The sequence below is a fragment of the Belonocnema kinseyi genome, chromosome 8, assembly GCF_010883055.1.
Source record: "Belonocnema kinseyi isolate 2016_QV_RU_SX_M_011 chromosome 8, B_treatae_v1, whole genome shotgun sequence".
Lineage (NCBI taxonomy): Eukaryota > Metazoa > Arthropoda > Insecta > Hymenoptera > Cynipidae > Belonocnema > Belonocnema kinseyi.
In genome coordinates this window covers 133,465,146-133,479,510 of record NC_046664.1, presented here as the reverse complement: position 1 = coordinate 133,479,510, position 14,365 = coordinate 133,465,146, and the positions used below count along the sequence as shown (strand labels likewise).

At 27.9% G+C, this 14,365-nt stretch overlaps 1 protein-coding gene across 1 annotated transcript; it reads right to left on the bottom strand.

Moving 5' to 3' along the window:
* Positions 1-9,195: 9,195 nt before the first annotated feature.
* Positions 9,196-13,520, bottom strand: LOC117178713. The gene is made up of 4 exons (XM_033370141.1): positions 13,442-13,520; positions 10,003-10,241; positions 9,453-9,693; positions 9,196-9,343 (listed from the first exon to the last, which is right to left on the bottom strand). Exons 1-4 carry the CDS (start codon positions 13,518-13,520, stop codon positions 9,276-9,278), a joined length of 627 nt encoding a protein of 208 aa, XP_033226032.1. The 3' UTR covers positions 9,196-9,275.
* Positions 13,521-14,365: the final 845 nt, after the last annotated feature.

Sequence of the window (14,365 nt, the reverse complement as noted above, 5' to 3'; positions counted from 1 at the left end):
AGAAAAATTTACAAAATTAGCAAATATATTAAGAGAAGCAAATTTAAAACTACAGCCAGATAAATGCGAATTCTTACGTCCAGAAGTAGTTTATCTTGGACAAGTCATTGATAAAGAAGGAGTTAGGCCAGATCCTAGAAAATTAGAAGCAGTGAGAAATTTTCCCATTCCGAAAAAACCTAAAAACATAAAAGAATTCATAGAACTTGCAGGATATTATAGAAAATTCATCGAAGCCTTTTCAAACATAGCAGCCCCACTTAATAAATTAATTAAAAAAGATGTAAAATTTAAATGGACAGAAACTCAACAAAAAGCATTCGATACACTGAAAAATAAATTGGGGGAAGAACCTTTATTACAAAGACTTGATTTGACTAAACCCTTTGGGTTTAACAACCGACGCTTCCGGTTATGCAGTTGCAGGCATTTTATCTCAAGGAAAAATTGGTAAAGATAAGCCAGTAGCATATGCAGCACGATCATTAAGCGACAGCGAACGAAAATTCGACACCTACGAGAAAGAAGCTTTAGCAATTGTAAATGCTGATGCCCTATCCAGAAATCCGACTGACAATATTGAGAAAATTAATGGCACTGAAGCATTAATTGCAAATCATATATATTTCACAAATCCTAAAGAATTATTAAATAAAAAAATAAGAAATCAAGGAGAAGAATTATTATACAAACAAATAAGAAATGAAGAATAAGAGTTACCAAATCAAGAAATAAGAAATCAAGAAGAAGAATTATTAAATAAAAAAATAAGAAATCAAGAAGAAGAATTATTAAATAAAAAATAAGAAATCAAGAAGAAGAGTTATCAAATCAAGGAATAAGAAATCAAGAAGAAGAAGAATTATTAAATGAAAAAATAAGAAATAAAGAAGAAGAATTATTAAGTCAAGTGATACGAAAGAAAGAAAGAAATTAAATCACGAAGAATTCAAAAGTGAAATTACTGAAACTAAAATAAATATTACGAAAATTGAATCAACTCCATGTGGAAGCACAAGTTCAAGTTTAAAAAATAATAATTGTAAAAATGAAATTAATCCTATAATAGAACCATCAACAAATAAAAGTTTAAGAAAAATAAGAAAACTCAACACAATCGCCAATGCAGAAAATGTATGAATCTGCCTATGAACATCTATTCGACAATTTTAAAGAAAGCATTAATAATCCAGATGTAAGAATATTAAAGGAAATGAGTTTAATAATTACCAACCTTTTAAATGAATTATATAACGATGAAGAAACAAATAAAATTAATAATTCAAATAAGGAAAAAGAATCAAAATGAAATGCTATGTTAATAAGAAGTAAATTAAGAAAGCGAAAGCGAGAAATAACTGAAAATTATGAAGAAGAAAATAAAAAAATCGCTGAAAATTTTCAGCAAGAAGAATCGAAAGAAGAACTTCAAAATGCAAAATTGGAAATCAAAAAGAGAGGTAGAGCACGTAAGGCTATACTGGACTCACATAAAATAATTCCTGCTCTTGAAAATAATATTAAAGAAACCTTAAGAAAAGAAAAAGATAATTTTGAATCAGAATATTTAGAAATTAAAAAGCAAGTTAGACCAGGTAAATCAATGCACGAAAAACAAAAAGTAATCCCTACTCCTATAGTTAAAAAGAGAGGTAGGCCTAGAAAAGAAAATATAAAAATTGCTCCAACAATGGAAGACTCAGACTAGAATTCCGAATATTTTGATTATTTAAAAAGAAGAGTTAAAGAAAATAAAATAAGAAAATGTGACAAAAAAGAATTACAAATGTCCAGTGAAGATGAAGAAAAAATTATTATTCAAGCACTAGTGCATCAGAAGAAGAAGATAAAGATAATGAAAAAGGAGATGAAGGATATGAAAATGAAATTAATGATGATGAGGAAAATGATAATGAAGAAAATTTAAAAGAAGATAACTATAATGAGGAAAACATCATTTTCGGAATCAACTATAAAAGTTATTATTTGCTTGTGAATAACACAATATCCCACTAAAGATACAAGATATCAGTTAATTGAAGAAGCACACTCGTCAGCAGTAGGAGCTCATAAACGAGTAACAAAAACTTACAACAGGATAATACTGAAACATTTTTGGGAAAACATGAAGTTTGATATCCAGAAATATTTACAATTATGCTTACAATGTCAATTTAAAAAATTAGATCTCGTAAAAACAAAAAGTCCAATGGTTATTACTGATACACCCGGTGCAGCTTTCGAAAAAATCTCCATGGACATAGTTGGTCCACTTCCTAAAACAACATCTGGAAATTTAAACATTTTGTCCATCCAGGATAATTTTACAAAATACTCATTAGCCATACCCCTTCCAAATCAACAAGCTAGTACTATAGCCGACGCATTTATCCAAAGATTTATATGCATTTATGGTTTACCGAAAGGATTATTAACCGATCAAGGACAAAATTTTCTAAGTAATTTATTAAGAAGATTAACAAAGATATTTAAAATACGACAATTTAAAACAACTGCCTTTTACCCGCAATCAAACGGATTATATGAAATGCGAAATATAGCCAGACAAAATTTGATAGCAGCAAAAGAAAAATCGAGACAATACTATGATAAAAAAATTAACCCTCAAGATTTCAATTTAGGAGATAGAGTATTTTTACTCGAAGGAGGAAAAATTAAAAAATTTGATAATCATTATTCAGGCCCTTATGAAGCTTTAGAAATACTAGGGAATGGAAAAGTAAAAATTAAAATAAACAAATCATCAAAAGTCGTACACATAAACAGACTTAAAATTTCCCATATTGATATTCAAGAAAAAACTTTATCAAAAAACAGTACAATAAATGGTCTAAGCAATAATAATATTGTTAAATATTTTGGATCAATTTTCTTTAAAAATTCATACTCTCTCCAATTCCAGACTTAAAAACGAAAATACTATGGAAATTCAACACCAGCAAAGAATTTATGAACTATACAATATAATAGAAAGACATGTCGACATATACATCGTCGACATATCAGTTGATTTTATCACAGATCCTATTATGATAAGATCACTATTTTTGGAGATTACCTATTTTGACTATTATTAGTTAACATATTTTATAACAGATTTTATCATTTTAACTCTACATTAAATTAATAAAAAATTAATATTAATGGATAAAATAGTACAAAACAATATAAACAATATGATAGATACGTTGATAAAATTATTGACCTTTCACTTATAAAATGATTTTACCTAAAACTGTGTTGATATCAGCCGGAAATTCATTTTCAAGTGGATCCAAATTTTCTGCTTCGTCCAAATTCATCAATTGAACGGGTTGGATAGTATTAACTTCCGGATCACTTACTTTTTAAACATGTTTAATTATGTGCGGAGTATATGACTGGAATGACCCTATAGTAGATTATTGGACAAGAAACACTTTTCAACCAGAAACAACTAAGGAAATTATTCTGACTATTAAAACAAGAGCACCTGAAGCCTAATACAATTTAATAAGGACTTTCGAATATCAAACAAAAATATTTTAGCTGCTCTTTTATTTTTAATTCTGCCGTAGCAAATGGACGTAGCGTATACTTAAAAGATATTTCATGAGAACAATGTAACTCATTACATACTACAAGATCAATTGATATTGACGCGAATATTAAAATCTCAAATCTACCAATGAATGACTTAGCAACACATACAGTCATTCTAGCAGGAACATTAACAACATACGGAAAATGTTACGGAGCTCAATATTCAGACCCTTACGGTACATTCGATAACGTGGTAGTCGAAGCCAGCTATAGATTTGAACTTAAAGAACATTACGCTAGAGTTAATTTAAATACTAATCAAATTCATTTACGTTCAGGAACAGTTTGTTCACTTTCTGATTCAAAATGTATTAATATGGAAGCAGGTCATACATTTTGGGATTCCGTTCCTCAGGTTATTTGTAACACATAAAAATATGAAGTTTTATATGAAGGGCCAGCTAATAAGAATTATGAAAGGTCAACTGAAAATCCCGATATTCTTTACTCTCTCACTGCCGTTGACGTCACTTTCGTTCTAGAGAAAAAGCAAATCAACGAGTATGTAATTACTTACTAGTTAGAACAGCCCGTGCAGAAATGGATGAAACACGCGCCCAGGTCGGGGCCAGGTCGGGACTCCCGATCGGGAAACCCGATCGGTGCCCGATCGGTCTCATAATAATACATTTTATGCATTTCGCGAATAAAAACAGATTTATAAAGTATAAATATTATTATTTATTAAATATCAAAACGACTTTAAGTTAATTCTATTTAACTAGAACCTTTAAAAAGTTGGTTTTTAGTTTAGGGTCCTCTGATTTCGATGGCTACCCCAATCTTTGGAATTTCCAATAATTGTTCCAATATGACTTAGAGCCGCTTCCTCTGTTGTGTCTGTGTTTTCATCGCTCATGGAATTATCACTGATCGCTGCTTCTGCTTCTAAAAAAAGTAAAATAAATAAATTATAAAACTCTCAGGCTGGCCGCTGGACTGGAAAACCGGAAAATGGCTGGGAATTTGTTGAAATAGAGAAAATCCGGAAAACGACAGTGATTTTATTTTTTGACCGGAAATTTTATAAATATTTAAAAAACAAATCCGCCTAAGTACGATTTCAAAAGTTTTTAAAATAATAAATTGAATTGTTATCGATTTCAATGATGACATCATTCAGCTCACAATGCGTAATTTCAAAATCGTTTACTTTAGAAATTTTTCATTTTAGGTTTTTATTTTTAATTTAGAGAATTTCAAAATGCAGTCTTGAAGACTGAATAAACTAAAAATTAAAACCGTTTAAAGTTGAGTATTTTGTATAAAAATATTTGTATTTTATTAACAGTAAATATAAATAAATTATTTTTAAAATGAATATGTAATTTAGGTATTAAAAGGGAACAGTAATTCACGTTATAAAACGATTCGAAACCCGCTCAAGATTCAGAATTTTCCAGATTTTAACGTGGAAAAAATTAACTGTTTTTAATTAAAGAAAAAAGAACAAATATTTTATATGTAGCAATATTTGACGGTTCATTTAAGAATAACTAATTGAAACCAAATATTGTTAAATTAACAATTTGAAACTGAATTGTTTAATATAGAAAGCCTTGAATCGTTAAAATTTGGAAGAGCTTTTAAACTTCGAACGTTTCAATTTTGATGGTTCTTTTTTAAAAAAATGTTACATTTGCAAGCGAAATTGTTGAATTTAGTTGTTCAAATAGCAATTGAAAACTTAATAATTGTATAGAAAAAAGTTAATTATTTTAAAACGCATTTAGATGTTTTAAAAAAATTCAAAATTAATTTAAAGCTTGAATTGATCTCAAATAATTTAAAAGTTTCAAAAGAATAAAAAACTTTGGTACGATTCGTAGGAAAATTGAAAATAATTTTACAGTTCGGAATATTATTTAAAAATAATATTGAAAAAGATTTTAAGATTTCCAAGATTGTTAAAAAAGAATGTGGAAGATTTTAAGAATTTTCTTTAATTTTCCAGGGGTTTCTAAATGTTATAGGGAACTTTCTTTTCATTTTAAAAGATATTTAAAAATTCTAAAAAAAATTTTAAATAAGTTTAACGTTGAATAAATTTAAAACAACTTCTACATTTCTCGAGATTTTGAAATAAAATTTTGAAGCCTTACAAGGATGTTTAAAGTATTTAGGATAAAAATAATGTAACTTACAATTTAAGAAGTAATAAGTTAAACAAATTAAATTTTTTAATTTTTAACGTATTTAGCTTGAAATTGTTAAAAATAGTATAATTTAAAATTTTTTTAAAGTTTACTGATTCTATTAATATACACCTTTGAAAATGATAACGTGAATTTATTTAGCTTAAAATGGTTAAGAATAATATAATTAAAATTTTTTTCAATTCATTGATTCTTTAATTCACACCTTTGAAAATGATAACGTGAAGTTATATTTTTAGAATTGAATCTGACTCTTTGAATTTTCCTGGCGAAAATTAGGATGATTCGAAAATAAATGTTAGGTATCGGAAAATTAGATATATATTAGGGATTTAATTGTTACAAGTATTTACGGCAGGAAAGTGGAAGAAAAGATGATGTTAATATACAAAAACCACAATAGCCAAGTGCAGGAAAGAAAGTAAAGTGACAGAATTAGAAAAATTGGATTTTTACGTACTTACGTTGAGCATTCACAGGAAAAATTATACTTTTTTCATAAATATTTATGCAGTGCTCCCAACGAAAGCTTCTTACTTCACTACACATGCGTCGCACTCGGCATCTGGTTAGTTACAATTCGCGCGCAGTTTAAGATGCTAAAAAATATTATTTTTATTGCTTATTATAAATAAAGACATTTCGACTTATAAAAATGTCCATTACATCGATATCAATGAATCACGATAATAGTAAAAATTAATCAAATACATATTCTGTGAATTAAAATTATCCTTTAGATTGTGTACAGAATATGTATTTAATTAATTTTTACTATTGTCAAGATTCATTGATATAGATGTAATGGACATTTTTATAAGTCGAAATGTCTTTATTTATAATAAACAATAAAAATAATATTTTTTTAGCATTTTAAACTGCGCGCAAATAGCAATCAATTAGACGTCGAGTGTAAAGCATGCGCAGTTGAGTAAGGATCTCTTGTTGGGAGCACTTGATCGATTGGTATTTTGATTCTACTGCTTGATTCTGAAATTCATGTTATGAAAAGTTGTCCTTCATGTAGTTTGATAATGAATTTACTATTTTAAAAAATCTGAAATGCACTTTTGATTTTATCACATATTCTATTATGATAAAATCACTATTTTTGGAGATTACCTATTTTGACTATTATTAGTTAACATATTTTATAACAGATTTTATCATTTTAACTCTACATTAAATTAATAAACAATTAATATAAATGGATAAAATAGTACAAAACAATATAAACAATATGATAGATACGTTGATAAAATTATTGACATTTCACTTATAAAATGATTTTACCTAAAACTGTGTTGATATCAGCCGGAAATTCATTTTCAAGTGGATCCAAATTTTCTGCTTCGTCCAAATTCATCAATTGAACGGGTTGAATAGTATTAACTTCCGGATCACTTACATTTGCATCTATAATAATTTAATTTGTATTGATAAAAAAAATATAATTTAATTGATGATCACTTTATTTGAGGTTTGGTTTCAATTAGCCCCAGAGCTTAATTACTTACTTTTATTTTTTTCATGCACGTTTCGAGGTATACTGGTTAGTGTTCGGTGCCTTCGAACACGTGGCGTACTTGCCTTAGGCATTTTCAATCATTTAGAAAGTATTATAAAGGAATAATATTTCAATTTCACTGCACTATCAAAAAACAATAATCAGCACTAATTCTGTGAGCGCATAGGGATGGCGTTACGGTAGGAAATCGGTCTGGCCTGGTCTGGCCCAAATCTGGGCCACAGACTTTTACCGATCAGGGCCAGATCGGGAATCCCAGTCGGGGCCAGATCGGTATTAAGTATGAAATCGGGCGAACTCTGCACGGGAGAACATCCAAAATTATTAATATTCAAGACGTCTAAAGGCGAAACATTTTTACAGAAAAGAAATTTAAATATAAATCATATGGACATGTTTACATATGTTAATTAAAAATTTGTGTACGTTGAACGACACATTAGAACAGAAATTAAAAGTTTTTATTACGACATACTGAAGCAAAAATGTATTCTTGAACAGAAAGTTATTAGAAATACTTTAACCCTAGCTACTCAAGCACCAGATGAATTTGCTTTTAATTTAATGAAAGGACCACGATATATGTCTATTATGGCAGGAGATGTAGTTCATATAATAAAATGCGTTCCAATAGATGTCATGTATCAGTTTAAATTCTTCCCTTCCCTTATGTAATACTAGTAGTCTAAATTTCAATAAATTACTGAAAGAAAATTAGCAAAACAAAAAGTTTTCTGTTATAGGGTATTTCACATAAATTACAGCAATAAAAGAAGGGAAACTCCAGGTCATTTTTACTCTCAAGCATTTAACAAAACATTTTCCCTTTTCACCATCTAAGAAGACTACGAAAGAAACTTTTTCTAAAAATCCTTGACTATTTCACATCTCCTGGACCCAAGACTTTTCCACGCCTGATAAATTAGAATCAAATTAAACAAAAATTGTAAATATACATATTATATTTAGTAAATAAAAACATAAAAGTAAATTATTTCAACAACAACAAAATTACTTGTTTATAATTGAAACCTATCTTCGAAATGCCCATACAATTTTCCTATATAACCTTCATTTGAATTGTAAGCCTAATTAGAACCCTTCAAATAAATCAAATACTCTCTGTAGTCCACAGACGAAACCTCGTTATTAATTTAATTGGCTAAAAGAAAATGATGAAAAATAAAATAAATATTATAAATAAATAAAAATTTTTCTATGTATAATTATTATCTAATAAATTGGTTAAAAAAGCACAACTTAACATTAAATTTAAATCTAGCAAAATAAATATTATATGAAATATAAAAAAAGCACAACTTAACATTAAAATTAAATCTAGCATAATACATATTATATGAAATATAAAAAAAAGCACAACTTAATATTAAAATTAAATTTAGCCAAATAAATATTTTATTCGAATGAAAAAAACAACTCAATTTTGTGTTATAAACAAAAAAAATCACAATCAAAAATATTTTATATATAATCCTATTAATTATAATTTTAAAAAAATCTTTTTGTATACTTTTATAATAAAAATAATATTTTTATAAAAACGGGGAAATAAAAATGAAACAATATTTAAGTACAAATACATTTTTATTCAAAAATACCTAAATCCCTAATATAAAATACAAGAAAAAACATATAAAAAGTAAAAAGCCCTGATCTAGCTAAATAAGTACAAGTTAATTTTTTACTTATTATTATAATCGGGAAGTCTGAAACAAACAAAAAAAATTGGTATTAGTTATAAAAACAGAAACAATTTTTTTTGCCCCCAAATTTAAACTTCATATAAAATTTAAAAAATCACCTTTTTTATCATTTTTCCTTCTAAACGATACCTGTGTCCCATAAAATTGAATTTTTAGACCAGGCTCTTATTTAACGCTTGTTTTGCCACCATCTGGCCTTTGCCAATCGCTGTTGGACCTCGCGAAATCCATTCCCAAGAGATGGCATAAGTTACGCCCTTAACTTTAATATCGTGAGGTGTCAATAATTCCGACCGCCCAGTGGCGTGCCATCGTATATTGGCACATCCAACCTTGAACAGAAAATCATAAATATAAATCACCTGTAAAAAACAAAATTTTGTTTTCTTTCGACTAAAAGACTAAAAGACTTATCACATATAAAAATGCAAAAATTTTTACCTCTGAATTGTCCATTTACAATTCGCCATAAGCTACGTGCGACAATATAATTCTCCATCAAACCATGTGTGCCCATTAACTGTTTTGCCACCGTTTGCATTCGGGACCATCTAAATCTCCTCACATCCCAGGCCCAGTTACCTGCCCAGCGAATTTCTTCTCCGTTCTGCCTGACAAAATTCATTTTCGGCACAGCTTTCCTTTTACCATCATCTAACCATTTAACCTGATCATTTTCAATCTGAAATAAGAAAAATTTATTAAAAATTTTTTTTAATCATTTTTTTTCTCCTTTCATTCAAATAAAAATAACTATATAATATAAGCTCAGAGTTTAAACATTAAAATAAAAAAATAATTTAAAAAAAATTAAAAACAAATATGTTTTCATAAATTCTATTCAAAAATAAAAAAATAAAATGAAAAAACTATATTCAAAAAATAGCGAAATATTTTATCACTATGTTTAAAAATGGACATAAGTTAAAAACGAATAAATATAATATAAACAAACAAACAAATAATAATAAGATTATAAAAATGTACTCACCACTTTCAAATCGAAGTATCCATCCTTATTACTGGATAAGGCACAAAAGCGGTCTCCTATATGAAAAGCTCCATACAGACCTTGATCAAGGAACTCTTTTTTTAAATTCTCCTTCAAACCGTTTTGCTCATCAGCATTAAACAATGACCAATATAGTGGACACTGAATTCGTGTTCCACAAACCATTGTTAGAAGCGCGAAAGCTCCCACTAGCAAAAGAGACCAGCGACTATTGGATCCTGCAATACAAACAAAAATGGTTAATCCCATTTTTTTTCTCGGTCACTTAATATACCACAAGAAATTTCTCCACTTTTCAATTTATCAATTTTATCCTCTACTAATAAATTTTATCCTTTTTCCTAAATCATAGTTACCGAACCTCACTATATCCTATTTTACTTTATTTATTAAAAAAAATTCAATTAACTTAAAAATTAATTACAATTAATTTTTGAAACTCGCAATCATACTATTAGACAAATATTTTTCTGTCCATTTTAATTTTATTTATTTCTTTTTTTTATTGGAACATAATTTATTTAAAAACTTTTAGTAATCTTTCATAAATTTATTTAGATATACTTATATTCAATTTTCTTTCATTATTTTTATGGAAATAATGATAAAAACCAGAGAAAAGGACACAATAATTATTGTATGCAGTTTTTAATTTTTATTAATTACAAGTATCATTTAAATAACAAACATCTTTAATTTAGGTGCAACTATAAAAATTATTAATTTTAGTTAATCATTTAATTAACTCTATATAATAATTATTACCAATTTTCATTCTTAATTTATACTAGAAATATCATATAAAGTAGAAGACTAAAATATAGATACTTAGCTGAGTATCATTTTTATAATTATATTTAACAAGAATTATGTGGATTTGGAATCTTTTCTTATTTTTATACAGAAATGATTCCAACGCATCAACCACCGAACGTAAGGCACGTAAAGCACGTAAGAAAAGGCGGCACAGAAAAACTTTGTAGCCACTGTTATTCGCTGTTACCGGATTATTACAAAAGCAATTATGAATGCAGATTAACGTGGCATTCAATAGGCGAAATTAACCAAGTAAACAGATCTTGCAACATATGCCCCTTACAAATAATATATCCTCGCCGTCTTGCTCAGATATGTGTGGACTGTATAGAACAGTACTTAGATTGTAAACTCGATTTAGAAGAAAGAGAAGGCGAAGAGGAAGAACAAAGGTGGCAAGATATATAAATAAACAGCCATTTTGTATATTACACGAGTGACGAAGAAGATAACCACTTTTTCGACATAGATTAAAAAAGTGATATATGGTTTTCTGCTTGTATTTTCTTGTTATAATATTAGGGAATCATTGGGTATATACTCTTCTATCTTACATTATTTCAAATTTCCTCTGTGCTTGAAATTAATATTTACATTTAAATTCATCAAAAATAAACTATAAAAAGGTGTATGTATCCAATTTTACTATAAGGAAATGATAATATAGTGAATAATTTATAATCAAAATATGTTAATTATTTAGTTTACAGTATATATAACATATAAAGAAGGTTTATGTTTAAAAAATAACATGTTCCCTCTCTTTTCAATTTTACTCTTATTTTGACACTTTACAAATACAATAAAATAAGTTAGTAAAAAAAATGAGAAAGCAAATATATAATATTTAGCATTACATTAATAAGTAGTCAATACATTAATTTAGAAAAAAAATTTATAAATAATAATAATTTCATTCCTGAACAATTAGACACAAGAAGCATATTTGATTACATTTATTTTCTCGCTATATTATTTGAAATGTTTCAGCAAATATGGAACAAGCAAACGCAAAAAACCATCCTAGCGCTTCCTGTAGCCCGAAACAAACACTTGACTAAATATGTCAGGAATAAAATTTTTCCGTTCCCTTTTATAAAGTAACTACCCTATTTAAAGGTACATTGCAGCAACTTTTCGAAGCCGAATGCAAAGTAAACAAAGATTCTGTTTTTTATGTAAAGATTGGATAACCAAAAATTAACAAAATGGGAGCAAAGCATAACGCTGCCTGACTCATTTTAAAAGAGCTAACAAAAATGTCCGATTTTAGCGAGAAACAAAAAAATAATGGAAATGAAAATAAAATAAAATTAGGTCAGTGGACGCAGTCATGCGAAAAATGTTTCGAAAGGGGACACATAGCAAAAAATTGCTATGGATCCAAACGAAACCGTAGATATATAGAGTAAAATAAAAATTAACTAAAAAAAAATCATTTAAAATTCTGTTAGACTCAATATATATTCATAAGAATGAAAACTCAAGCGAAAAATAAGAAAAAACAGGATTTTAGTAATCTCCGTAAAATATTATATATATATATATTACTTATATATTCAAGGTCTCAACTTCTATTTATAGTAAATATACCATATATTCGTAAGAATGAAAGCTCAAGCGAAAAATGTAAAAAAAAACAGAATTTTAGTAATCTACGTAAGATATTCTATTTTTTTTTAATTTTAATGTCTATACTTCTAATTAGATTCAATGTATATGCATAAGAATGAAAACAAGTGAAACAAATGTAAAAAAAGTACTAGATTTTAGTAATCAACGTAAGAAATTTTATTTTTAAAAGATGTATTTAATCTTGAAATTTCTAATTAAAATCAACATATATGTGTGTGCAAGCGACAAAACAAAACAAAAAAAAAAGTTCTAGTAATATTTGTAAGACATTTTATTTAAATTACTTATTTCATATGTATAAAAACCTGCGAAGCAAGAAAAGTAAAACGACCGTATATTAACTATGTTATTTATACTTATATTATTAATCATCGCTATATTTATAATTATAACTTACATTAATAAGTATGAAAAGGCCAGTTCCTTGGACTCAGGGTACTGCACCCCGATTCTACGCCTTCAGATATAGATACCTGGATTTACATAAAAATCAATTGATATCAATAGTGTCGTCCCCTCGGCGACAAGTTTTTGGTAATCAAGTTTTTGGTTCTGATCACAATAGAATCTAACATATATAAACCCAGGATCTGAATCAAAAGTCAGTCGAACATCGAATTTCAAATCGGGCGGAAGCTCCGCCCTAGAGTACAACGAAGTAAATGTTAAAACTATTATATTAATTAAAAGACTCCGGTTATTTTGAAACTATTTCCAAATTGCCGAAATACAAATTTCAAAATAAAAGTAGAATCAGTGTTGTGCTTCGGAAATTCGATCGAATTGAAGTTGATTAGAATTTCAAATCCCTTTCAAATAAGTGAAACCTTATTCAGAAGTTCTCTTTTTGACAATACCATTGTCAACCATAATTACCCCTAAACACCAGCAGGAGAGTCGAGGCTACCTGCATACTTACAGGCTCCTTTGACAATACTCATTGTCAACCATCGTTACGGTGAATCACCAGAAGCACGATCAGGCCCACCTGTTAACGAGTAACCACCAGCACGACAACCTGAATCCTTCCGAACCAACGACAACATATCTCATCGAGTAGGAAAATACCAGTTTTAAACGGATCTTAAAATATTCCAGTGATCCCCAGTTTTGAAAGTGCGATTTGGATTATAAAAATTGGTAAGTTTTATCAACTCTTTATCAACTCTGGACCTTTCAATAGAGAAGAGTTTTAAAAAACGATGTTTTTGAAAAATATTAATTGATGATGAGAGGGTAGGAATATGTAAACAACAGACAACTAAAAAGTAACTATAACCTCGAAAGTTTTAATTACCATTGTTAAGTCAAGATTGATATTTTGACAGGTGTAAAAATATCAATCTTGCTAGTTTCTTGTTAACTCTCGCTCGAATGTATCATTAGTTAAAAATAAAATTGACTAAAAAAAGTCATATATGAACTTTTTGAGCTAATGAAGTTGAATTGTGTGTAGGTATATCAAAATGAGGTTCGAAGATTTTCATTTTTATCAATAATAATTAATAATAATAATAATTAATATACCAATTTTAAGTAAAGTGAATAACAAAATTTTTTTAAACTACAAGTGTGTATTTTCAAGGATTAAAAAATGTTGTTTTTTATTGAAAAATATTGATTTATTATTAAAGATTTTGAAAATAGTACTTTTAAGCAACAATTTAATATTTTCCTGTATGCATGCCATTCATCTAGTTTTATTGATATCAAAGAGTGAACAAATTATTCAGAATTACATTAAATTTCCTTTAAGAATTGGAAATTGTAATTCACGTATGAGTCTGTGTAGAGAACTTCATCTAATAGGTGCCATTAGAGTATAAAGTATGGATCTTACTATGTAAGTTTATGAAATATGATGACTTTGTGAAAATCTTCGCCTGAGGTG

What these genes read in the sequence shown, in the direction of transcription:
- LOC117178713 (XM_033370141.1), bottom strand. Translation starts at nt 13,520, where the DNA reads ATGTTGTCGTTGGTTCGGAAGGATTCAGGTTGTCGTGCTGGTGGTTAC. An exon ending in TGGGCCTGATCGTGCTTCTG is followed by an intron (nt 10,242 to 13,441) that starts GTGATTCACCGT and finishes TTTGTATTGCAG; the next exon opens with GATCCAATAGTCGCTGGTCT. An exon ending in TGTAAATGGACAATTCAGAG is followed by an intron (nt 9,344 to 9,452) that starts GTAAAAATTTTT and finishes TTTCTGTTCAAG; the next exon opens with GTTGGATGTGCCAATATACG.